Genomic DNA, 27,271 nt, shown 5'->3' with positions numbered 1-27,271 from the left:
TAACTAAGGGAGGATTCCAATCTAGAGAGAAACTAATCAAATTAAAGTTCACAACTCAGCGGCAGAGAGGAAGAGGGAGAGAGAGATTAGACCAGAAACTGCTGAGGGAGCTAAGAAAAGGCAGCACTCTATCCCAGAGCAGATAGATCCCAAGGCTGGGAAACAACTGAAATTGGACCAGTTCCTCATCAGAAAGGAGTTGGATATCACCACAAGTACTTTTTCTACCCTCAATAGTCATGCTGTGCTAGACAAGACTCTGCTACACAGCATGGTGAAGCAAGAGCAACAAAGACTCTTAGCCGCTCCTAAAACAGTGGAGGAACACCCATGGTCACTGACAGAATTAGAAAAGGCTATGTTACTAAGCAAATCTTTCTTATAACTGAGACTGTGATGAACCTGTATGAGAAATGGAATCTTAAGAAATCTTGTAGTGCTTTTCATCAACACAGATTGACAGTAATGGGTTCTGAAGGAATATTTCACATATTGTCTTTCATCTGTCGGCCTGATAAAAACCCAGTCTGATCTGAATGTATCAAATCTGTTGACTTGCTAAATGCAAGATGGTTCTTTTAAAATTAGATTCAGAAGCAATACAAATGCAAATGAGTGAGAAGATTACAGGTTTTATTCCAAACAACAAGCAAAATATATATTATCAAGCAGCACTTCAATCTGCCACCAAGAAGCGCTGAAGAAGTGGCGAAGTGACCTCCAGGTAGCCTTCGATGCACAGCACTGCGGCAAAGGAGGGCAAAGATTTAATTCCCCAAGGGATTACTAAACTGCACATAGACATCCTAGCAATGGTTGTTTTTTATGAAAGGGTTTTCATGGATAACAAAGGAACATATAGCATTTCTGTTTTCCATCTTTTCTACAGGTTAGTTACATTTGGTGTGAGACACTGCTGTCGTAGGCATTGTGAGTTGAAGGGGTGAGAGAGAGGTGGGGGAGAGAAGGGAGAGGTAGGGAATGCTTTCCAGGGTGAATTTTCTTAAGAAATATGGGAGTGACATATCCCAACAGAGACTCCTCTGTCATTAGTGCTTCTCTCCCCTTTTCTCTATCCAAAGTGAATAATTAGAGATAAGAAAAACTAACTAGAAAATTCCAGCAGTACAACTGCTAACTAAGGGAGGATTCCAATCTAGAGAGAAACTAATCAAATTAAAGTTCACAACTCAGGGGCAGAGAGGAAGAGGGAGAGAGAGAGATTAGACCAGAAACTGCTGAGGGAGCTAAGAAAAGGCAGCACTCTATCCCAGAGCAGATAGATCCCATGGCTGGGAAACAACTGGAATTGGACCAGTTCCTCATTGGAAAGGAGTTGGATATCACCACAAGTACTTTTTCTACCCTCAATAGTCATGCTGTGCTAGAACAAGACTCTGCTACACAGCATGGTGAAGCAAGAGCAACAAAGAACCTTAGCCGCTCCTAAAACAATGGAGGAACACCCATGGTCACTGACAGAATTAGAAAAGGCAATGTTACTAAGCAAATCTTTCTTATAACTGAGACTGTGATAAACCTATATGAGAAATGGAATCTTAAGAAATCTTGTAGTGCTTTTCATCAACACAGATTGACAGTAATGGGTTCTGAAGGAATATTTCACATTCACTTATAAATCTGCATTAAATCCATTATCTCTATGTACATGCGCTGTGGGGCATCATAGCCTATGATAAAATCCAGATGTTGCCATTCAGGAATATCCTTGTGGTAAACTAAGTTTGGGATCTGAGGCAGCAAGAGGGCCATGTCCTTTGAGTCTGCAATCCAGTCATTACCACCACTCCAGACAGCTGTTGGAACAGTTATCCGTTGTACGTTGTAGAAAGGTGGTGTTGACTAAAAGACAGAAGATAAAAAAAAGTTTAAAAACAGTCTTCAAAGACTTTCTGATCAAAACACACACACTCACACACACACAGGTACAAACATGCAAAACACAAACATATTTCTTATTTGAGGAGAATGCAGGTTGAACTGTTAATGTGAGTAACAACTGGGCATTGTGCGCATTCATCAGAAGTTGTGCAAGAAAGTGCACATAATCCATCCATGAAGAAGAAATTGTGCAGATTGTCTGGTCAATCTACATCTCAGGGTTGTGGCTTCAAGCCTCATGCTGGGCAAAGGTGTCCTGCATTGTACGGGGTTTGACTCTATAATGTGATGATTCTATGATTTTTTGAGAACCTAAACTTTGTTCTTGTCCTTACTGTTACTAAGCAACTGATCCTAGACAGTAACATCTGCCAATTTGTTTGTTTGTTTGTTTGTAATATCAAGTGGCCAAGACCCCGAGCTGCAGGCCGCTCTGCCTGGCTGTAAATCCAGCACTGATTGTCTGGATTTACTGATTGTTCCAAAATAATGGGATGGTTTACATGTAGCTTTAAGCCAAACTATGACTGAGCATGAATGTGCACTTTGCCTAAGAGGAGTGCACAGACACTTTGACCCTTCTCTGGTCTCCTTACTGCTGCTTTAGCATGAAGGACAAACCCAGGCTCATGGTTTGTCCCACTCCAAACAAACCACAAGATGGAACCAAAGTTTGTTCTTGTATTTACAACTCATGCAGTGTCTGGAGAAAGACAAGCCACATGCCTGGGTTGAGCAACTTGCTAAACCAAACTACGGATTAGAGTGCAGAAGAGCAGCAGCAGGAGAGTCAAGGGAAGGGTGAAGTGGCCAGATCTCCTCTCAGGAAGCTCTTCCACACCAGCATTCATGGCAAGCTTTGATTTGGCTTACCGTCACCTACAAACCAGCTCAGTGTCTTTGACTCATTATTCCCAACGGTCATCATTATTCCCAACAGTGATTCTTCCTACTGCTCCAGTTTTGTTAGCACTGAAGAAACATGATTGCAGTTTCAAGACAGACTGTTCTGGCAAATTTCAAGTATGGCTGTTAGAACCAGACATATCTTAGTTAGCTAATCTATAGAGGGATAAATTTGAAAGAAAGAATGGAAACAATCCTCATTGGTGTGATGTATTGCTTTATAAAAAAATGATCTTCATTATAAGACAGGGGAGTGAAGATAGACACCTGGCATATGGCAGATTTGTCAACAAATTTACATTTGAGATACATTTTTTGGCTATAGAAATTAGATATTATCAAGGGAATCTGGAGACCATTTGCTATAGTAAATGTGCATCTAATTTAAGAGATATTTTGGCATATCCTAAAGTAAAGGGACGCGGGTGGTGCTGTGGGTTAAACCACAGAGCCTAGGACTTGCAGATCAGAAGGTCGGCGGTTCGAATCCCTGCAATAGGGTGAGCTCCCGTTGCTCGGTCCCTGCTCCTGCCAACCTAGCAGTTCAAAAGCATGTCAAAGTGCAAGTAGATAAATAGAGACCACTCTGGCGGGAAGGTAAACGGTGTTTCTGTGTGCTGCTCTGGTTCGCCAGGAGCAGCTTAGTTATGCTGGCCACATGACCCAGAAGCTGTACGCCAGCTCCCTTGGCCAATAAAGCGAGATGAACACTGCAACCCCAGAGTTGGCCACGACTGGACCTAATGGTCAGGGGTCCCTTTACCTTAAAGTAAATCCAAAACCTCTTTAACCTCCTAGATATTATCAAGTTGGGCCAAATAATTCCCATGTGGGAGTTGTAATGGTGGTAAAATGAATTCCTTGTGCAATCCTGATTTAAATCAAATTTACCACCTTAATGAAGCATATAACCACAATACTCAAGGGAGTGATTAATGATAATGCCTTTATACATTGGCATTGCCACAAGAAAGATTAAGATTTGGACATGGGAATGCAAAAGTTGCATAAGGACAAAAAAACCCCTCAATGTGTTATTGCTTAAACACTGTATAGAGGAGCAACGTGATACTTAATCTAAAATATTGGTGCTTTGAGAACATACATGGTTCTGAGAAACAATTGTAGACACAATTTAAAAGGAAGGAAATCAGAGAGATCTATAGATTAAGGACAGTAGCATCCGGTGGACTTAAGGAGAACCTAAAATGGGTGTCTGCTATGCAACAAGTTAAAGATGTACTTTTAATGGAAATTGTGCCACATTTATTGCCATATTAGTTATTATTGTTGTCACTATATTTACATAATGCATGGAATTTCTATGAAATGGAGCTAGAAACCTGATTATCAATGCAGTTGCTATAGTTGGTAAAGTTATAGCAGGTCCTCTTACATGAGTTGAACCCGTATCAACTAAAGTTAACTGGCTTTTGACTTCACATAAGCAAAGGTGATGGATCTGATTGGATCTGATTTGGTGAGCATACTGTGACAAAAGTCAGGTGCCCGTCCCTCCAACGGCCGAGTGGTGGCAAGAGTGGTGTTAAATGTTCAGAAAAAGTCAGAAGCCCAAGGCAATATAAATTCGTCAACTAAGTTTATTCAACATTTGTCAGTGACAACAACTCACTCATAGGAACACAAGAACCAAACTGACTGGACAATACAATAATAAACCCAAGCATGAACACTGACAGTTGACAGCTGAAAGTGCATGTGCTTACTTGTCATTAGAACGTTCGTCTACCAACGCTTATACGATTGGCTAGAACGTGCCTTGTAACATAAAATGTAATAAACCCAATACATAACACTCATTCCCCCAACTTCCTAACAAAAGGAACAAACATAGTGATCAAGGTGTGCCGGCCTTTTCTGCTCCCACTTGGGCCATCGCGGTTCCTGCGAGTGGGTGACCTAGGAGGTTCTTCCGGTACCCGCAATCTGAGTGGGGAGCTCAGTGAGGCCGGCTCTGAAGTGGTCCCTGCTGATGGAGCCACTGAGGATTCCAGCCTGAAGTGGCCCTGCCTGGGTAACTCAGTCACCGGTAACCCGTCTGGTTCCCACCCTGGCCTGGGCACAGTACCCATTTCTCTGTCCTCTGGTTCAACTTGAAGTTCCGTGTTCAGAGGTGCACTGGCTCTGATCTGATTGAGGTGTCTCTTCCAAACCAGTCCCCCCTGTTCTGTCCCCCAGTTCCCCCTGGTCTCTGTTCTTCTACCTGCTTCTTCCTCCCAGCGATCCTTGCTCAAAAACACCCTGTTCCTGTCCCGTCAAATACACACTCTATCAACTTGGCAACATCTCATTCCCCAGGCTAAAAGCTTTCTCTCCCCAATGGCCCATCAACACTTTTTGTCATGTTAACAGGTTTGTTCTTCACTAAGCCTGCCAGTCAGGAATTTTCTGTCTGGCACAGCTCTGCAACTTGTACTTTAATACTTTTTAAATGAATGGTTCTCTGCATAAAGGATGCTATATAACAAAATAGTTGACTGATAAAGCTCGGAAAACTTAAAAACACCCTGTAGATGAATTCTTTTAATACATGCTCAGTCTATGGATTTACTTAAGCTACCCACTATCTACCCTCATATAAACTCCTTCAGAGAGAAATACCGTATTTTTCGCACCATAGGACACACTTTTCCCCTCCTAAAAAGCAAGGGAAAATGTGTGTGCGTCCTATGGAGCGAATGTAGGGGGGGAGGCAGGCGGGAAAAGCCCCCAAGAGCCGCACACAAGCTTCGTGCGCTCTTACGGGCTTTTCTCCAGGAGGGAGAAGGGACTGACTGGCCGCATCAGTCCCTTCTCCCTCCTGGGGGAAAAGCCCCCAAGAGCGGCGCCCTCTTTAAAGGCTGCGCGGCTCCTGCAGGCTATTCTATGAGGTGGGGGCTATTCTATGAGGAGAAGCCGCGCACTCTTTAAAGGAGCTGCGCGGCTTCTGCGGGAGGTGGGGGAAGCTGCAGCGGATTCCCTCCTCCCGGGCTCCCTTTGAAGCGGCAATGTGGAAGGGGAGCAGCTTACACCCGTGTAAGCAGCTCCTCTTCCACTTTCCTCCTTCAAAGCAACTACGGAGGAGGGAAGGAAGGGGACCATGGATCCTCCGCTGCTAGAGGCTGCAGCGGATTCCTCCTCCTGGGCTCCCTTTGAAGCAGGAAAGTGGGAGGGGAGCAGCTTACACTCGTGTAAGCAGCTCCTCTCCCACTTTCCTGCTTCAAAGCAACTACGGAGGAGGGAAGGAAGGGGACCATGGATCCTCTGCTGGCAAATGCAGCAGATTCCCTCCTCCTGGGCTCCCTTTGAAGCAAGAAAGTGGGAGGGGAGCAGCTTACACTTGTGTAAGCAGCTCCTCTCCTACTTTCCTGCTTCAAAGCAATCATGGAGGAGGGAAGGAAAGGGACCATGGATCCTCCACTGCTTGCGGCTGCAGCAGATTCCCTCCTCCTGGGCTCCCTTTGAAGCGGCAATGTGGGAGGGGAGCAGCTTACACTCATGTAAGCAGCTCCTCTCCCACTTTCCTGCTTCAAAGTGGAGGGAATCCACTGCAGTTGCGAGCAGAGGATCCATGCTCCGCTTCCTTCCCTTGAAGCAGGGTGCGGGGGTGCAGGAGGGAAAGAGGGCAGGAAATAGATGCCGGGCAGGAAGACACAACCACACTTTGACCCCTGAAAGTCCACCCCAGCCTCCCCAGATTTCCACTGAGACGGCCAGGCTAATCTCGATGGCCATATGTCAGGCTCAGCATTATTAACTGGACTTAGATAAGCCATGGTTTCCCTTCCTACCCTCCTCTGAGGCTCAGTTTAAAGCAGCAAAGCGGACAGGAGCCGCCCGCTTTGCTCCTTTAAATAGTTTAGTGCAACATTTGATTCAGAATATTTTTTTCCGTATTTTCCTCCTCTAAAAACTAGGTGCGCCCTTTGGTCAGGTGCGCCCTATGGAGCGAAAAATACGGTACTCAGTTTGTGATAAATTCCTACCTGGTTGTGGTGAGCCATGTTTGCTTCCTTGCTTCCCCAGTCAAAGCCTTTGAACTTCCCAACCTTCACAATCTGAAAAAGAGGTGTGCCATACTTTGAAAAACCAAATGGGAAAAGCAGATGATATAGAATTGTGCGATATGAATAGACCGTGGTACCAGCATAAACAAGGATGTTGAACGTGTCAAAAACCATGCTATGATTAAGGCTATGCAATAATGTCTAACTTCATCTTTAGTGAGAAGAACAAAAGTTAATGTAAACATACAAAAAAAGCTACACAAAGCTATTTGAAAGCAGTAGAGCTGTTTTTTAGTACTGCTTAACCTTCTACATCTCCTCAGTTTATCCGATATCTTGAGAATGTTTGACATGTGTCCTACTAGATATGAGTTGTCTGTTTTACACCTACCTAGAAGCAACTCTCATCTAACTTAGGGGGACTTTAGTATACACACATAGGTTTGGGCTGAAAATTTCTCTTCTGATCTAATATGAATTCTCCTCTCTGCCTCTGGGCAGCTGGATTAAGTTGGGTGGTTGGATAAGTAGCCCAGGTATCCCATTGCTCAGAAATCAGAATATTGTGCAGGGATCAGGAATTTCCACTCCACAGTCCAACTTAGTCTGCCAGGGGATCCAGTCTCACCCAAACACTTTCCCACAAAGACATTCACTTGCCCATCAGCTGATCTCACTCATTTGGCAGTATTCCATGCAAACCTCTTCCTGATGAAGGAAGGAGTTTGCATTGGAAGTAGGTTCCTGGAAGGAAGTACAGCAAAAGAGGCTTGAGCCCAGGGGTCGGCCTCTTTTCTTTTGGCCTTAGGCCACCCCTGGCCATCTGTCCATTGTCCTCCCTGGCCGAGGGTGGCTCAAAGGCCAGCTCAAGCAGGTGGGTGGCACCCGCCCAGGTGAGCCTCGCTTGGTGCCGCAAACCCCGCCCACCTGTGGGGAAGGGAGGGGGGATACCGTCTAATCATGTCTATTCAGAACCATTCGTTTAGACTTATTCCCAGGGAAGTGTTTCTAGAAATGCAGACTAAGTCACAGAATCAGAGTTAGAAAACACCAACTCCATCCTAAAGATTATTTCACACAATTGATCCAAAATAGAGAGCAGCTTCAAGGGAAGCAGTGGCTAGGAAGAAACAACTCAATTGTGGGATATATGAGCCTCAAATAACCAGCATGTTTAGCTCTATAGGTTAGCATGATGGGTTTAAGACAGTCCAGCGAGGCTTAACTAGGTCATTCCCCCTCACTTTGGAAGGAAAGATTACTAAAGCCATTATTCATTTTCTTTTCCACCATGTATATCCGATCAGAAAGGACATCTTAGCTAGATGCTCCAAGCTTCTACTGTGTGGCTTTAGCAAGTCATCTTTGTGTTTCTATACAAATAATTCAGATGACACTAAGTTAAAGTGTCGGTCTAGTCTGGAGCCATCCTGATGCTTTGGACTCCAACTCCCATCAGCAAAAGGCAGCGTGGCCTGGCTGATGGGAGTTGTAGTCCAATTAGGCGGGCAAAGCTTCCAGTAGCACTGGGTTCTTCACTGAGACACAATTCAGTAAAATACCACAGAAACGTAGTATTTTGTCCATCTACATGCAGAGGGACTATTTTGCCAATAAAAACAAATCCATTGGGGATATTATTGAATCTGTAGCTTTTGAAATACCCCTGTTTGGAAACATTTAAACACAATAAAACTCTCTCAGCTTTAAACCCTTTCTCATAAAAACAAGACATATTTCTGGAGTCTGTAAAAAGAGAGGCGGAGTTATTAAGAATTTTTCTTTCAATCATATCTATTATTTTCATTCTTAAAAGTCTTTGTAAAAGCCTGTCCTGATTGCCCATTCTTCAATCGATACGGAAACCTTTTTTTAAAGAGAAAAGAGGATTTCGGTGCCACCTGAGTCCAGTGAAGCATGTTCTGGATAGATGTCCCAGCTGGGAAGTGTGATAAATAAACATCGATTCGACTCTGTAAGAAAGCGCAAAGTGATTAGCTTAATTTATCACAAATTGCAACAGCCACTTCCCTTCCATTTGGTTTGTTTGCACAAAAGCAGTGCATCAGAGCTCAACATCGGGATATCACACAGGAATCCATGTTTACATAGTAACTACACAGCTTGACACTCTAAACTGGTTGCTAATCCCAATATGATGTTACAAAAAAAACAAAAAAAAAACAAACCAATGGAAATTAGCTTAGAGCAAGGCATTTCAATTTTAACTGTCCCAGAACTTAAATGCATTTTTTTTACATTTTATATATCAAATTACTTGCAGTGCTATTCTATGCACATTTACTAAGAAGCAAATTGTACTGTGTTCAACCAGGCTTCATCCCATGTACCTATGCACAGGAGGAGGAGGAGGAGGAGGAGGAGGAGGAGGAGGAGGAGAAGAAGAAGAAGAAGAAGAAGAAGAAGAAGAAGAAGAAGAAGAAGAAGAAGAAGAAGAAGAAGAATAGTAGTAGTAGTAGTAGTAGTAGTAGTAGTAGTAGTAGTATGGATTTGATATCCCGCTTTATCACTCCCCTTCAGGAGTCTCAAAGCGGCTAACATTCTCCTTTCCCTTCCTCCCCTACAACAAACACTCTGTGAGGTGAGTGAGGCTGAGAGACTTCAAAGAAGTATGACTGGCCCAAGGTCACCCAGCAGCTGCATGTGGAGGAGCGGAGATGCGAACCCGGTTCCCCAGATTACGAGACTACCGCTCTTAACCACTACACCACACTGGCTCTCTGGTTAGATTACAGCCTAACTATAATGCTTTTCATCATACAGTACAACTAGAACCAATCCAGGTACGGTTACTAACAATGATTGATGCAATAGGCATGGCATTGTGTATGTTCCTCCTACAGGACATGAATTCACCCTATGCTGCTTGAGTACCAAACCTGGCCTTGGTGTGCACTTATGGCTTCTCACTTCATGTTCCTGGGCTGATATGCACCATCTTTCAATGTACACAAATGTTCAGTTCCATTTTACAGGCATATGCACACAAACCCATATACATATATTGGACCTAACTGTGTGATTAAATGATTGCCTGTTTTTTGACTGCTGTTTATTGTTGTAATAATAATAATAATAATAATAATAATAATAGTATTATTTATCTCCCGCCCATTCCGGGCAGCTTACAGCACATATAAAAAGTGTTGTTGTTGTTTTTTAAAAAAGGTATCCCACCCACCCTGTGACCACCTGGTGAAATGTAGAATGTAAATAATGAATAAATTTAGAGGAATATTGGCTGGAAAGGAAGCAAGAAAGGGCAAAGACTAGTAAAAGCCTTTTACTAGTGCCCCAGAATCTGAGCTCTCCTTTAAAAAGTAAGTCTCTATCCATCATAGACACAAAGTGATGGGGCAAAATGTGTAGGTATCTTCTATGTTTTGTCTGAATGTAATTAAGTTATGGATGGCACAAGTAGTAATCACTTCAGAGAAGCCTCCATACACCTAACTTTTTTTTTAGAGCACACTCCTACAAAGTAATCTTACCGCATTGAAGTTTAGCACATTAAAGCCATGCAACAGGAATAAAACACTGCCACAAAGATAATCCATTGGGAAACGGTTACACAAGGAAGTAGCACACCATTTCATTGTTCTGTCTTGAGCTAAAAACTGCTTAGTTCCAAACATCTTCTGCCAAAACAAAAACATTAGTACATACACCATTTTGTTAGTCAATTCTCTTTTTTCCTATGGATACTTCTAACGAGTAGCAACAAAATATTACCAAAAAACCCTCTTATGAGAATAGAATACCCATTCAAATCCCACAAGCACAGTCAGACAGAATGACCCTCTGGACCCTCCAAGTGTCCCTATTTTCCAGCGGCTATCCCAGATTTACAGAAGCCATCCTGGTTTCTGATTTGATCCCAGAAAGTTCCACTGTTCCTTAGGATGTCCCTATTTTCACTGGAGAAATGATGAAGGGTATGGAGCTTTGCAGCCCCCAAGACAAGGAGATAAGTCACTATACAACCTTTAGAAGGCATCTGAATGCAGCCTTATAGAGGGAAGTTTTTTAATGTTTAATGTTTTGTTATGTTTTCATATATGTTGGAAGCTGCCCAAAGTGGCTGGGGCAACCGAGTCAGATGGTTAGATGAATGGAGTCAGATGGTCAGATGAACACTAGTTAGGTAGGAGACCAAATATAAGAAAGACATGAGTTATGCAAACATAGCCTCTAAGGGCATTGGTTTCTTTATTTTATTTTATTTTATTTTATAATATTTTTATTATTATTTTCCATTTTTAACATTATTATAACATCTTATTTCCTTTTACTAATTCATAGCTCCACCAAACCACTCAGCTTCCCTCCATCCCGTTATCTGGTTTTTGTATAACTACATCATATTTCCACACATTTATACCATCTCAATCCTTGACTTTTTTCTTGGTTATTTTACTCTTAAAGCACAAGTAGAAGGTTCCTTCCAATGAGCATTGTGAGATTTATCACAGTCTTGCAAGTGTCTTTACATGTTTACAATAAGTGTCTATATATTGAATAAATTTACTCCAATCTCTCTGGAACGCTTTGTCACTCAGGTTTCAGATTTTGCCTGTCAGCTTTGGTAATTCCACAGTCTATCATCTTCGTTGATTTCTAGACTTTTGGCGTCCTTCTAAAGTGGTTCAGGAACAAGCTAGATTATAATGGTTCCCACAACATGAATACTATTTCAGTAGGAGCCCAAATATACAAAGGACATGAGTTATGCAAACATTTTGCCAAATGTCCAGTAGCTAAATAGATGTGCTTGAAATCATTCAATCCCCCAGTAGTTTCAGCAGAAGTGTCTTACTGCTCTATTGTATGCCTAGTGACTTAATTTAGTGTCATGTCTCCTGACTTGACCCTAGGCTAAAAATACAAGAGGTAGCTATTCCTCCAATTTGAAAATGACAGGAGTGTAGCATAGCAACCAAGGGTGACTGTAGCATGGGGATAAAACTGACCATGCTCCAATGTTGTTTTATGGATTACAGAGCTAAAAGCAGCAGGGTGGAAAAGATAGACAACACAGAAGATCCAAGCAAACAGCCTCCAACATGATCAGCGAGTGTCTCTGAGCCCTAAAAATGGGTGCATGTGCCTGTAATTTGAACAGCATGGCTCTCTTCCCCTACAGCCATTCCTTGTTGGTAAAGAAGTAAGTCCGCAACTAAGAAAGGAAGGAAGGGAGGGAGGGAGGGAGGGAGGCAGGGAGGAAGGAAGGTGGAAATGGGGCAGGGTTTCAGGAAAAAGGGCTTTGGCAATCCCACCTGCCATTGAACCCAAAAGGTTTTGACTCTACTAGGTTTTGCCATTAAACTAGATCCCTGGAGCATAGCCTTACTGTACTATAAAGAAAGCAATACTGTAATAAATACATTCCCATGTACCGTATTTTTCACCCTATAGGATGCACTGACCCATAGGACGCACCTAGGTTTTTTTTGGGGGGGGGGAATAAAGGGGAAAAATAATTTTTCCCCTAGGCGGGGGGCTGGGGCGGGGGATGCCCGAAATACATACTTTGAGCTTAGGTTCAGGAACCATTGCAAGTTTGGTCAAAGCCGTGTTTGTCAAATACTTAACAGTGACTACTGGTGCCAATGCAAAGAACATCTTTATTTTCTTGGCTAGGTGTGGCATGGTTGAAAATGCAATGAATCCTGTGGGGGGGGGGAGAAAAATAAATAAAGTTATCAATGCAGTCTTGAAAAAAAACCAATAACAAAATCGTGTATATTATCAAAATTTACAGACTTTCAGCAGAGCTGAAAATGCACCTTATACTGACTTCTCCAGTACCACTCTTATTCAACCTCTTCATAGCAAGAATCTTTAGTACTTCGTAGAGCAGCTGTAGCTGGGAACAACCCCTTCAGTTAAGGTTTCTGTCTTGATTTCCAAACAGTAGCTTTTTATGTGAATGACACGCTCTCAGAGACCATGATTAATGTGCCATTTTTCATGACATCCCTGGGGTTCACCTCTCTGACACCACCAACAGCCACCCCTATAACAACTCCACTAGGTCTCAGGTTTGGGTCCTGAAATCTCAGGATCTGGGATCATTTTGACCTAGGACCCTACTAGAAATGGTGCATTATAATCTACACATCACAACAGAAAAGGCCCTGCCTTGTTTCTGACCTACTTAAAACTGTTTAGTGCTGCATATGTTTTTTCAGTGGTGTAATAATTGTAAATTTACTTGCGTAATACATTCTGTGGCTAATAACAACATTAATAATAATTACCCTGCCCATCTGTCTGGGTTTCTCCAGCCACTCTAGGCTGTACTAAGAACCAATAAAACATGAAGTGACAGTCAGAGGTGAGGTGACTTTCAAACCGCTTTGGTTATAGAACTATGATTTATGAGACCAAGAAGGAGTGTTCAGCCAACAAGTTCTCTTCTCCTCTTGTCTCAGGGGCCTTAACACATTACATCCCGGGGTTGTTAAGCTATAGCTTCCTGTTACATCCAGACTGGGAAACTGTTCCCTAAACTCTGACTGCAAACTAGGCTTGATACTGGTTTGCAATCCAGGATTTTAACAGTTTCTCAGTCCAGACAAACCACTTTTTATAAGCCCCCTAACCAATTTGAATCATCACCTATATGGGAAATATCACAAAGGAGGAAAATGACCGCTCCCTGCTTAAAATGGGGGGGGGCGCCCTTTGCGTGGACGCGCGCAGTCCCTAGATCTGGAGCGGCTCCATCAGCATAGGCTTGACTTTGCCTTCCCTCAGATGGGATACCTGGAGGTCTCCGCCTACCTCAGTCAGTTGTCCAATCCCACCTGGGGGAAGCGTTGCCAATGAGATCAGGCCAGGTAGGGGAGGGATTACCTGCCCACAAAATAGAGGGAGGATCTTACCTGGGAATCCTCACTTGGCTCCAGAGCTTTTCCCACCCTACCCACCCTCAGTTAATGTCTTATTTTGCAGGTTAACTTTTCTTCACAGGTTTTGCAGATTAACTTTTCTTCACAGGTATGCGGGCGCTGCTACGTTAAGTTCGCTGTTAAAGGGCCGGAAAGGAATTTCCCTGCATTGGCAGGTTTCGCCTTCCCCGTAGCAAAACGTCACAACTTTGGCGGTATCAGGCCTTGGGCAGAATCCTTTAGTCCATCTTCCTCTTTGCGGCAGCGATGCCAGGGTTCCCCGTTAAAGGGGTTTCTGAAGGGAGGCTTTGGCCGTACGCTGAAAGGTCGTCATTGCTCTCCCCTGCGGCGGCGGCATAATGGGGGCGGCTATCTCTGCTTGAACATATGTTCTCCAGAGCCGGCCCATCCCCTCCCACACACACTGGATAACCCTGATGCTCCCTAGGTCCCTGGCTGGGGACTGGGGAGGGAGAACGCCCAATGCCTGAGCCAAGGTCTACCCACATTTGAAATTTAATAAAGTTGTGGCCAATTTAATCCCATAGCACGTTGTCTTGAGTCGTTATTTCACATGACGGGAGGGGCTGCTTGGGATCTGGGGACTCCGCCTGTCCACGCAATGCAGGAAACCGAAATGCAGGGATTGTTATTCAAGATGCTTCTCCATGGGTGTCCATAGGTTCCATGGAACATCACTGTACCATGAGCAAGATGTCTCTTGAATTTAATATACAACAGCAACTGCACATATAATTATGTAGCAAATAGAATTACCCGCATGTGTCTAAGAATCTTGCTAACCTACCCATTGTGGTGCCCTCGGAATGACCAACATAAAATATTTTTTCCTGACCAGTTTTGTTCAAGACAAAGTTTATTGAAGCTGGAAGGTCGTATTTAGCCATTTCATCAACACTGCAAAGAAAAGGGAACAGCCTATGTTTAACAGACATGTATATGCAGTGGGATCTACATTGCGAAAGCCTAAAATGCCCTGTTCTCCTCCCAGTTCAATACAAGAACAGGCTTGGATCTGGCAGATCAGAGATCATCTCCTCCAAGGATCCATCAAGTCACCAAGTCTATGAACATTTGTGAAACAGTTATCTGAATTAAGCCATGACTCATCTTCCTTATATATTTCCATTTTCACTGTTCACTAGCAAGCAGGGCCACACTATGAGCTGATCACTGCAAACTGAAAATGCCCACCACACAGTTAAGAGCAACCATGTGGCTGCAACGGGGAAAGCAAAAACATTTTGAAAAAGTCAGTTTCAGGAGGAACAGTACTTATGCTGTGGGCAGGAGAGGACTCTGCTTTCCCTCCAACCCATGTCTGTCTGAGGAGCTTCAAATTCCAGCAGAGATTCAGAAGGACCAATATTGAGTCTCTCCAGATCAAGTCTAATTGCACCTGAAGTTAAGCTGATCTGCTATCATCTATTCTACGGAGTTCACCAAGGCCACATTTCACCAAGGCCATATTTTCCCCAGGAACAAACAAATTGCTTGTTTGTTTAAAGGGACAACTACCAATTTTACTTACTTGGAAATGTACTTCTATACCTCGATATCATATATTATAAGAGGAGGTGGAAAAACATGGCTCCAATAGGAAGAGCGTGACTAATTAAAGTTTTCCCCAAATGGTAAACTGGAACCAGAAACAAGAAATTAGGTTTAGAAAGCTCACTCTACCTGAATAGCCAAAATTCTTGATGCTTCTCAGTATAGTTGATGTGTTTGTTGGACCAAGTGTTACCTCTGGTGTTTCCAAGCCAAACATCATAACCAGCATCAGCCAATATAAAGCCCAGGCTGTTGTAGTCCATATTAAACACCCAGTTACTGCTAGAACCAAACACGCCATGCTGCAAGAACACTGCGGGCCTGGGACCTGAAGAGGAAGAAGAAGAAGAAGAATTTGTACCCAGCCCATCTGGCTGGTTTTCCCCAGCCTCATTGGGAGGCTCCCAACACAATTAAAACAACAATAAAACATCAGACATTAAAAACTTCCCTAAACAGGGCTGCCTTCAGATGTCTTCTAAAAGTCATTTATTTCCTTGGCATCTGATGGGAGGGCATTCCACAGGGTGGGTGTCACTACTAAGAAGGCCCTCTGCCTAGTTCCTTGTTTTAAACATAGTTACAATATGTAATTTCAGTGTCTCCATCCAATAAGATGCAGCCTTACCTGGCCAAGCTCTCCTGGTAGATGAAGGGAACGCAGTGGATGTAGCCTGGTAGATGAAGCCTGGTAGATGAAGCCTGGTAGATGAAGGGAACGCAGTGGATGTAGCCTACCTTGATTTCAGCAAGGCATTTGACAAGGTGCCCCATGATATTCTTGTAAAGAAGCTGGTAAAATGCGGTCTTGACTATGCTACCACTCAGTGGATTTGTAACTGGCTGACTGACCGAACCCAAAGGGTGCTCATCAATGGTTCCTCTTCATCCTGGAGAAGAGTGACTAGTGGGGTGCCACAGGGTTCTGTCTTGGGCCCGGTCTTATTCAACATCTTTATCAATGACTTGGATGATGGACTCAAGGGCATCCTGATCAAATTTGCAGATGACACCAAACTGGGAGGGGTGGCTAACACCCCAGAGGACAGGATCACACTTCAAAACGACCTTGACAGATTAGAGAACTGGGCAAAAATAAACAAGATGAATTTTAAAAGGGAGAAATGTAAAGTATTGCACTTGGGCAAAAAAAATGAGAGGCACAAATACAGGATGGGTGACACCTGGCTTGAGAGCAGTACATGTGAAAAGGATCTAGGAGTCTTGGTTGACCACAAACTTGACATGAGCCAACAGTGTGATGCGGCAGCTAAAAAAGCCAATGCAATTCTGGGCTGCATCAATAGGAGTATAGCATCTAGATCAAGGGAAGTAATAGTGCCACTGTATTCTGCTCTGGTCAGACCACACCTGGAGTACTGTGTCCAGTTCTGGGCACCACAATTCAAGAAGGACACTGACAAACTGGAACGTGTCCAGAGGAGGGCAACCAAAATGGTCAAAGGCCTGGAAACGATGCCTTATGAGGAACGGCTAAGGGAGCTGGGCATGTTTAGCCTGGAGAAGAGGAGGTTAAGGGGTGATATGATAGCCATGTTCAAATATATAAAAGGATGTCACATAGAAGAGGGAGAAAGGTTGTTTTCTGCTGCTCCAGAGAAGCGGACACGGAGCAATGGATCCAAACTACAAGAAAGAAGATTCCACCTAAACATTAGGAAGAACTTCCTGACAGTAAGAACTGTTCGACAGTGGAATTTGCTGCCAAGGAGTGTGGTGGAGTCTCCTACTTTGGAGGTCTTTAAGCAGAGGCTTGACAACCATGTCAGGAGTGCTCTGATGGTGTTTCCTGCTTGGCAGGGGGTTGGACTCGATGGCCCTTGTGGTCTCTTCCAACTCTATGATTCTATGATTCTATGATTCCTTCCCAATAATCACCAGTGACAGTGGTGTTAGGAAGCCAGGAGAGCAACGATGCCCCACATGTGTGGCCTCACTCGCCACTGGTGTGTATCACCAACTATAAACTTGGGACGCAAAGCAGGCCAGCAATTTCACGTGTCTGGAATTTGAGTCTGGAATGAGTATCTTCTAAATGCAATATGGAAAGCAAGGCAGTGGTATTTGGGGGCACAGCTCACCAGGCCCTGCAGATCTGAATTCATTTAAAGTAGCTAGGTGTTTCCTTACCACCTCTTTTCCTTTCTTGGGCTGTAGCTCCATCCTTACATCATTTAATATGTCATCACCAGGTTGGGGATCACTTTCCTTGTGAGTTAGAGATAGAGGCAAAGGGACTTACGGTTCGGCATGAATGGCAGATGGAATATGGTTAACAGCAAAAATATTAATATATTAAAAGATAATTATGGAAAAATATGGAAAAAATAAAAAGAAATTTAGAAATCTGTTTTGTTGTTTTTTTTAAATAATTTTTATTAAGTTTCCATATTACCAAATTAAACACATCAAACCAATTAATCCCAATTATAACAATACATATCATATAACCCAATTGTTTTCCAAATTATAAATTTTTGTGGGGGGTACCCATGCTTTTTGATCGGCAGGAGTCCAATCCTCGAATATTTCTGCTGCTCTCATATTAAGAATGATATTTTCAGTCCCCTCTTCTCAATCCTTGTCATTACTCATTTTCCTTTTCATTCACCTCCGAGTTGCTCCGCAAGTGGGATGAAGAAAACAGTCTTATTTATATTTCTGTGTGGACTTTGTACTGCCCTCTCATAAATCACTCTCATCCAATAGTCCAGGTGTTTCCGCTCGAGCAAGCAATCGCCATCTTGTCATTCCGATGAAATACAGTCTAAAAGCTCGCTTGTTAACTTTCCTGACCTGTTGCATCATAAATTAGTCTTTTCCAGGAGGGCTGCCCCTTCCAGTTCACAATCACATCCAAATAATAAATCTTCGGCTCGCCCTCCCCAAGACCAAATCACCTGCAACAAGGTCTTTCTTTCCGTATCAAATCTCCATTCTTGCTGCGTCACAAGAGAGCCCTTTTTCTTTCCAAATCCTTCACAGAGTACAGCCTTTAAATTCACATTGTTCCCACACAGTTCTTTTTTAATCCCATTTGCCAATTAGTTGTTGTGACGGATCTTCTAAGAGGGAGGGTTATTAGGTAATCACATGAAAGACAAGAAATAAAAAGTCATCCCCCCTTCCGTCTGATGCATTCCACATACCAGCATGTCTGTAGTACTTTGATGTAATCTTCCATCTCAATCTTCTTCATTTCGGTGGTAAAATTATTAGCAGATAAAAAAACTCCTGCCTCTCTCGAAGCATGTGCGTTATCTTTCTCCATTTTTTTTCATTTTAAGTAACGCAACTAGTTTCACTCCTGGAAGCAGCTTCGGAGGAGTTCCGAGACCCACCAAGGGTTGTGCACCCAGTGCCTCACCCCCTCCTTCTTCCAAACTCGGGGGTGATTTATGGCAACGGCGGGTGAAAACTGCATCTCTCCCCCCTGGAGAGATGAGGGAGACTGATTTACTCCCCATAATCAGCCTCTAATTACCTCGTGCGAGCTGGATAGATGTTATTATCCGCCATCTTCCAAGGCGCCCCTAGCGGCCCCTAAGAAATTTAGAAATCTGGGGAAGAATGAATTTATCTTTACTAGGAAGGAAAGGGGTAGTTAAGATGAATTGTAATGGCTTGGCTCTCCCACAGAAGCGAGACACCGGTAGTAATTATCTCAGGTTTATTGCTCAAACACATAAATCACTCTGGAGCTCCTTCACTCTGTGTCTGACTCCAAGTTCTCAGTTGCTGAGTCTAAACTCCACCCCTTCCTCTTCTTCCAACAGGGGAAAAAACCCTTTCACTTCCGCTCTTTTTCCCTCCTCTCACTGACCTTTTCGCGCCTTCGAGTTTTTGGGCTGGCTATTCCTGGCCTCTCTCCATCTGTTTCTAAGATTGGTATTTTGTTTATCCCTGCTCTGGTTCTCCCTTCCTTGGTCACTATGCTCAGGGATCAGATTACCATTGCTATCTGCTGCCTGCTCTCTGTTCTCTGAAGCCATGCCGCTAGGCTGCCCTCCTCCCTCTCACATTCCAGCTCACATTCCCGTGTCCTTATCTCTCTTTGTCTGTTCTCATTCCCAACCTCTGTCAGCTCCGGAACGAAGCTGACATGAATGTATTGCCAAAAATGTTATTTTTATTTCAATCAATCCTGGTGATAAGTAATGTGAATTGCTTTAAAGAGTGGCAGAGACATACTTCAAGATTCATTTGGAGAGGCAAGAAGCCAAGAATAAAATATAAATTATTAACAGACCTTAAAGAAAGAGGAGGCTTCTACCGGATATAAAATTATACTATGAAGCCTCTTGTTTGTGTTGGATACAGGATTGGATAACATTAAAGAATGTAGGCTTATTAACAGAAGGCCAAGGTACATAGAAGCTTCCAGAACCACAAAATAAGAAAGGCAATTTTTCAAGTTTGGGGGAAATATAAAGATCTATTAGAACAAAAAACACCATGGTGGCTTTTGCCACTGGAAGCAATAGCATTCAAAAAAATAAACCCAACTGGGCAACATATAGAGAGCTGTTAATGCAAGTGGAAATAAATTAAAATTAAAGGAATATAATGAAATAAAAGAAGAGGTAACAGATTGGTTATAATATTTTCAATTAAATGAAACATTTAAAAGAAATAAAAAGAAAGGATTTGCATATGAAATTTCAAAATTCCAGAGAAAAATAATAGAAAATGAATATAAATAACTATAAAAAATGTATAATATTTTGTTGGAATGGGAAACAAGTACGAAGAGGTCAAAAGTGTTATGATAAAAAGCGCAAAAGATGTGGGACATAATATACAGATGACAGATTGGGAAAGATTATGGAAAAATGATATAAAATCCACAGCATGTACAGCTCTTAAAGAGAATTATATGAAAATGAGGTACAGATGGTATCAAACTCTGGTTAAATTATAAAAAATGCATAAGACAAAAGATCATAAGTGCTGGAAGTATAAAGAAGTAGAAGGCACTTTTTACCATATGTGGTGGCAATGTAAGGTTATAATAAGTTTCTGGGAAAAGATTTATAATGAATTGGGGGGGAAATGTTAAAAATAACATTTGTTAAAAAGCCAGAAGCCTTTTTAATACGAATAACTGGAATAGATATACCGAAATAATATAAAAACTTGTTTATGTATGCAACAACAGCCACCCAGATATTGATAGCTCAACATTGGAAAGAACAAGTGCCAACCAAAGAAGATTGGCAATTTAAATTAATGGAATATGCTGAAATGGCTAAATTAACTGGAAGGAAGTCTAAGAAATCAAGAAGACCACAAATATAAAAAAGAATGGGAAATGTTTACTGCATGTTTACTAAATGTTTACTACAAAGGCATTGTAAAAGAAGTTAATACAATAGCAGGCTTTTAAAAACACTTGTAATATTAAGAATGTTTAAAATTGGAAATTTTAATAAATTTAATAAATTATAGACATGTATAATATAAGATATTATAAAAGAACCAGGAGAGGAAATGGAGGGAAGTCAGGGGATCTGAGTAATCCCAAAATATGGATTTAATATGGTGTGAAGATGTTTTATTTTCTATTTTCTATTTTCTATTTTTTTTATTTTATTGAAGTTGTTTGTTATGGTTTATATGATGATAATGTTTAAATGGGAAAATTAATTTTAAAAAAATATTAAAAGGAAAAGGAAGACAGAGGCAAAGCAGTTCTGCCTTTTCTCTGTCACCCAATAGCATATCTCCATATTCTCCATACAGAGGACCTAATAGCTCAAGAAAGGACTAAAATGTATTTAACCTACCGTAGATATTAGGCATATTAGGCAACTGGGCATATAAGATGACCCCCAACTTTTGCTGTTCAATTTTAGAGTTTTAGAGTTATAGAGTTTGAGCACTGCCAGGGGCAAAGCGCACACCACTCCATTGCCTCTGACGTTGCAGCAGCAGCAGCAGCCCGAGGCGAAGCGTTTGGCAGGCTGGAAGGTGAGTGCCACACTCGGAAGGGCTTTCCGCATCCCCTTCTGTGGGGAGGGAGGAGGAGTGGCGGCAGAAGGGGCTCCTCTGCTCACCAGCTCCCTCTCCTCCTTTCCAATGCATATAACCGGCGTATAAGATGACCTCCGACTTTTGGGGTGATTTTCCAGGGATAAAAGATCACCTTGTATGCCGGAATATATGGTAATCTATGGCCTTTTTGGAATTTTTTAGAAAAAATAGGACCAAAACATATAATTAATATAATCATATTAATAATCACCCATAACCAAACAGAGGTTTTCTTGCAATAAGTAAACAAATTCCAAAGCAAAAACTTACCATTTTTTAAATAAAAATTTTAAATGTCCTCATAGTATTTTCATGTATACATAATAAATACCTCAAAAAACACACTCACCTGATTCCCAGTTATTTCTTTTGCCATGAGGAATTCTGTTAATACTCAGGATATACCCATCATCTGTCACCACTTCATATGTCTCACTGGGATATCCTCTGAAGGAAATCATTTCACCCTTGGTGGAAAGGGAGAAAAGAAAAGGCAAGGTTTGGCTGGGAGTGTAAAACTCCTGGACACTTCTTTTCCACAGAAGACTACATCTTTAATTTTTTATATATAAAATATTTATTGCAAATTTTTTAAACAGAAAGAAGAAAAACACCAAACATATATAATACCATCACCACAATATAACAAAAACAGAAAAGAACAAAAAATTAAACATAAAATAGGAAAAATACAACAAAAACAGCTGTTCTTAAATCAAATTTCCATAGCTTTTGGACTTCCTCACATCTCCCTTTCCTGCGTTCTTAATGGTAAAATTATAAGCAGCAATTTATTACCTTATTTCAATTCTTCTTTTGTAGTTTTTAAATATTATGTCCCAAACTTTAAATATTTTTCCAAATACTGAACTACTTAACTTAAACATATTACTTCAAATTCCATCAATTTCTTAACCATCACTTATTCTCTTATATCTTTCAACTAATTTTACTGATGCCATGTTGTTTTCTATCGTGCATTTTCTTAACATTCATGCATCTTATAATGTTTTTGTAAGTAGTCTTTAAACTTTTTCCAGTCCTCTTCCACCGTCTCTTCTCCCAGGTCTCGAATTCTGCCAGTCATTTCAGCCAACTCCATGTAATCTATCAGTTGCGTCTGCCATTCTTCCAGCGTGGGTAAATCTTGGGTCTTCCAATGTTTTGCAATGAGTATTCTTGCTGCTGTTGTTGCATACATAAAAAAAGTTCGATCCTTCTTTAACACCTTCTGGCCTACAATGCCCAAAAGGAAGGCCTCTGGTTTCTTAGGGAAGGTATACTTAAATACCTTTTTTAACTCATTATAGATCATTTCCCAAAAGGCCTTAACTCTCGGGCAAGTCCACCAAAGATGAAAGAATGTTCCTTCAGTCTCCTTACATTTCCAACATTTATTATCATGCAAATGATATATTTTTGCAAGCTAAACCGGGGTCATGTACCACCTGTATATCATTTTCATAATATTTTCTTTCAAGGCATTACATGCCGTAAACTTCACACCGGTGGTCCATAACTTTTCCCAGTCAGCAAACATGATATTATACCCAATGTCCTGTGCCCATTTTATCATAGCTGATTTAACCGTTTCATCTTGTGTATTCCATTTTAACAGCAAGTTGTACATTTTTGAAAGTACCTTGGTCTTAGGTTCTAACAATTCTGTTTCTGGTTTCGATTTTTCCACCTGGAATCCTATCTTTTTATCCAATTTAAACACCTCCTTAATCTGAGCATAGTGTAACCAATCCTGCACTTTATCCTTTAATTTCTCCAAACTCTGCAATCTCCAAGAATCTCCATCTTTCTCTAGTATTTCCCAATATTTCGGCCATTTGGCCTCCATATTGAGTCTTTTTCGGGCCTTAGCTTCCATTGGTGACAGCCACCTTGGGGTCTTGTTTTCTAATAAGTCCTTGTATTTTATCCAGACATTAAATATTGCTTTCCTGACAATATGGTTCTTGAAAGTCTTATGAATTTTTACCTTGTCGTACCACAAATAAGCATGCCATCCGAAAGCATTGTTAAACCCTTCCAGATCCAGGACATCAGTGTTCTCAAGAAGAAGCCAATCTTTCATCCAGCAGAAAGCTGCAGATTCATAATACAGTCTTAAGTCTGGCAGGGCAAACCCCCCTCTCTCCTTAGCATCGGTTAATATTTTAAATTTTATTCTGGGCTTTTTGCCCTGCCAGACAAATTTAGAAATGTCTCTCTGCCACTTTCTAAAGCATTCCACCTTGTCCACAATCTGTAGGGTCTGAAACAAAAAGAGCATTTTTGGCAATACATTCATCTTTATAGCAGCAATTTGGCCCAACAAGGAAAGTTTCAGTCTTGACCAGCTTTCTAAGTCCTTTTTGATTTCTGACCAACACTTTTCATAATTGTCCTTAAATAAATTCAGATTTTTAGCAGTCATATTCACCCCTAGGTATTTCACCTTTTTAACCACGTTTAAGTCTGTCTCTTTCTGAAACCTTTCTGATTCCAAAGACGTCAATTTTTTTCCAAAACCTTGGTTTTTTGCTTGTTTAGTTTAAATCCCGCCACCCGACCAAACTCATAAATCAGTTCTAGAACCCTTTTCGTACTAGATTCTGGCTCCTGTAATGTCAAAACCAAGTCATCTGCAAAAGCTTTAAGTTTGTACTGTTTGGCTCCGACCTGAATTCCTTCCACCAACCGGCCCTCTCTAATCATATTCAAGAGCACCTCCAGGACCGAAATAAATAGCAAAGGGGAAATAGGACAACCTTGTTGTGTTCCTTTCTCGATCTTAAACTCTTCAGTCACCACATTGTTAACTATCAATCTAGCTTTTTGTTCTGAATAAATTGCCTCTATATCATTCTGAAACCCCCGCCCCACTCCCATCCCTTCAAGGTTTTTCTTCATGAACTTCCAATAAATATTATCAAAGGCCGTCTCCGCATCTATAAAAATCAATACTGCTTTTGTATTAATGTTCGATTGCAGAAGTTCCAGAATATCAATAATATTCCTAGTGTTATCAAACAAATGTCTACCTGGGAGAAAGCCTGCCTGGTCTTTATGAATTACTTCATTTAGCACCTTTTTAAGTCTACTTGCCAGAATGTAAGCAAAAATTTTGTAATCCACATTCAGGAGAGAGATGGGACGGTAGTTCTTGAGTTGTGTCTTTTCAGTTTCTGATTTAGGTATCAATGTGATGAAAGCTTCTTTCCACGATTCCGGTACCCTTTTCCCCTCCATAATCTCATTGCACACCTCCATTAGTGGTTGTATCAGATAGTCTTTCAGTGTCTTATAGTACTTGGAGGTGAGCCCGTCAGGCCCTGGAGACTTGCCCAGTTGCATGTTCTGAATGGCACCTTCGATTTCTTGTTGTGTTATTTTGTAGTTCAGAATTATCCTATTTTCTTGAGACAATTTTGGTAATCCATTTCTTCTTAAAAATTGGTCTATCTCAGTCTCATTTTGCGGCCCTTGCGTATATAGTTGTTTAAAGTATCTCTGGAAGCACTTTCTGATTTCCTCAGGGTTCTGAATGTTTCTCCCTTCAATCTCTAAGTTTGTAACCGTGTTCAATTTTTGTCTCTTTTTCAACTGCCAAGCTAGCAGTTTCCCACATTTATTTGCCGATTCAAATGTCCTTTGTTTCATCAATTTAATTTTCCATTCAACTTCCTGATTTATCAATTTAGAATATTGTGCTTGATAAAGTTTAATTTCTCTCAAAATCTCTTGTGACTTTGGTTTCTCTCTTAACTTTTTCTCACCTTCCTTTATTTTCTCCAAGATCTTGTCCTTTTTCTCATTCTGTGCTCTTTTCTTTATCGTGTTCTGTTGTATCAGGAAGCCCCTCATAACAGCTTTACTTGCATCCCAGATTACTCTTTTTTCCACTGTGGCGTTCAAATTTATTTCAAAATAGTCCTTCAAAGTCTTTTGGGCCTTCTGAATAATCTCTTTGTCTCTTAACAAGGTGTCATTCACCTTCCATCTGAAGGAGCCGGTTGGGATTAGTCTCATGTCCATCTTTATTGCATTATGGTCGGAGCAGGTTTTTGGGCAGATTTCCACCTTTCTAGTCTTAGGAGCCAGGCCTCTAGTTATCCATATTTGGTCGATTCTCGTCCATGTCAGTTGGGCTTCAGAAAAGAATGTTCCTTCTCTTCCTAGGGGGTTCTTTATCCTCCAAATATCAATCAAGTCCATATTGTCAGTTAGTTCAAAAAAGGATTTAGGTAGTCTGCCATCTTTTGTCAAGCTTTGCCTTTGTGACTTATCCATGTTTGTGGACACCACCCCATTCATGTCTCCCATCATAATGATGTTGCTATAATCCAGGTAGTCCAGCAATGTCTCATGCAGTTTCTTGTAAAATTCGGATTTCCCCTCGTTCGGTGCATAAATTCCCAAAATCAAAAACTTTTCACCTTGAGTTTGTATCTCAATTGCCAAAATTCTTCCTTGCTCATCTTTAAATAAAAATTTTGGTGATAGGCTCTCCTTTGCATATATCACCACTCCCCTTTTCTTGACTCGATCTGATGAAATAAATTCTTGGCCTAGCCTCTTATTTATTAACACTTTTCTGTGGAGCCTAGTCACATCTGTTTCCTGCAAACAAATAATGTCCAATTGTTCTTTCTTTAATAAATGAAATATCTTTCTCCTTTTTTCCGGGGAGTTACCGCCATTAATATTCCAGCTGAAGAGCTGCAGAGACATCCTGGACAAATCTGTTATTCCTTAGGTGATGGCGTCTCTTTCTTCTGGTCTTCAGGTCCCAAAGGTGTAGGTGTAGGCAATGGCCCTGACCCTGGAATTCCTATGATCCCTTTCTGAAGGTCTTCTCCGAAGTCTTTCAAAAACTTATCTTTATCCTCGGCTGTTTTGATTTTCACTTTCTTCCCTCTGAATGTGAAAGATAATCCTTGAGGAAATTCCCACCTAAAAGGAATTGAGTTGCTCCTCAATAATTTTGCTAGCTCTGTGTAGGTGGCTCTAAGGTCCAGAAGTTGTTTTGGGATAACTTTGTAAATTTCTGCTCTCCTCCCTTGAATTTCAATTGACTTTTCGTAGTGTAAACTTAATATTTTATCTCTTTCCTCCTTGGATCTCAAAGTAATCAAACAGTCTCTGGGTCTGTCTTTCCTTACTACTCTTCCAAGTCTGAAGGCACTCACAATTTTAAAATCCTTATCTTCTTCCAAGGGCCAGAACTTAGCAAATTCTTTTGTCAAATAGTCAATTAAGTCCTCTTGTTCAGATTCCGGAATTGACCTCAGTCTCAGATTGTTTTCCCTACTACGTAATTCTATCATAGACAGGTAGGCCTGGTGTTCGCCAATCTGCCTGTGCAATGGTTTTACCTCCTCTTTTAGTGCTTCAGCTTTTTGGTTGGCTTCCACAGCCAATTTGCGATTTTCTGTGGTGGCTTCAAAGAGTTTCCCAATTGATTGTGCATGTAAATAAACTTGTTCTGTTAGTTTATTAACACTGGCTGTGTTTTGGTCAATCTTAGCCGAATGCACATCAGCCTTTTTGTCCAAACTTTCCAATTTTTCAAAAATCTTATCTAGTACTGAAACAGTTTCTCCAGCAGCCATACCTTCTATGTAAGTTCCCATGGGAATCCACAAGTCCAGAGAGTAATCCACAAGATAGGAGGAAAGAGAAAAAAAAACAAGTCCCAAACAGTTATAAATCCCAAGTCCTCTAGGGGGAGTTCAAACGTGTCTTGAGGAAAACAAAGAGTTTGTCAAAAAGTTATTCCAAAGTTTCAGAAATTTAACAATGTCCAAACAGCCAAAGATTTCCAAAAGACCCGGGTGGCACGCTTATCTATGGCAGGAGGGTAAAAAAGGTCATCAATCTTTTGGAAATCATATATTCAGGAAATCGCTAATCGAAGTA

At 41.4% G+C, this 27,271-nt stretch overlaps 1 protein-coding gene across 2 annotated transcripts in view; it reads right to left on the bottom strand.

Moving 5' to 3' along the window:
- Nucleotides 1-612: 612 nt before the first annotated feature.
- The window catches only part of LOC309532150 (putative lysosomal acid lipase/cholesteryl ester hydrolase), a 29,002-nt gene continuing 2,343 nt past the window's right edge, over nt 613-27,271 (bottom strand). The window contains exons 2-10 of one of the 2 annotated variants that reach the window (XM_082222161.1): nt 21,708-21,825; nt 15,434-15,632; nt 14,538-14,647; nt 12,366-12,505; nt 10,328-10,474; nt 8,717-8,788; nt 6,795-6,866; nt 1,596-1,863; nt 613-746 (exon numbers count right to left, since the gene is read on the bottom strand). In XM_082222161.1, the coding sequence (XP_082078287.1) occupies nt 1,630-1,863; nt 6,795-6,866; nt 8,717-8,788; nt 10,328-10,474; nt 12,366-12,505; nt 14,538-14,647; nt 15,434-15,632; nt 21,708-21,825 (1,092 nt within the window). In that variant the 3' untranslated portion in view covers nt 613-746; nt 1,596-1,629. Of the gene's footprint in view, nt 1,864-6,794; nt 6,867-8,716; nt 8,789-10,327; nt 10,475-12,365; nt 12,506-14,537; nt 14,648-15,433; nt 15,633-21,707; nt 21,826-27,271 lie in introns of both variants that reach the window. The other variant, XM_082222160.1, reaches the window with a different exon arrangement.

This window comes from Podarcis vaucheri, assembly GCF_965113315.1.
Source record: "Podarcis vaucheri genome assembly, chromosome: 5".
Taxonomy (NCBI): Eukaryota; Metazoa; Chordata; class Lepidosauria; order Squamata; family Lacertidae; genus Podarcis; species Podarcis vaucheri.
The sequence above is the reverse complement of the archived record's forward strand: the minus strand, read 5'-3'. Positions and strand labels throughout refer to the sequence as shown.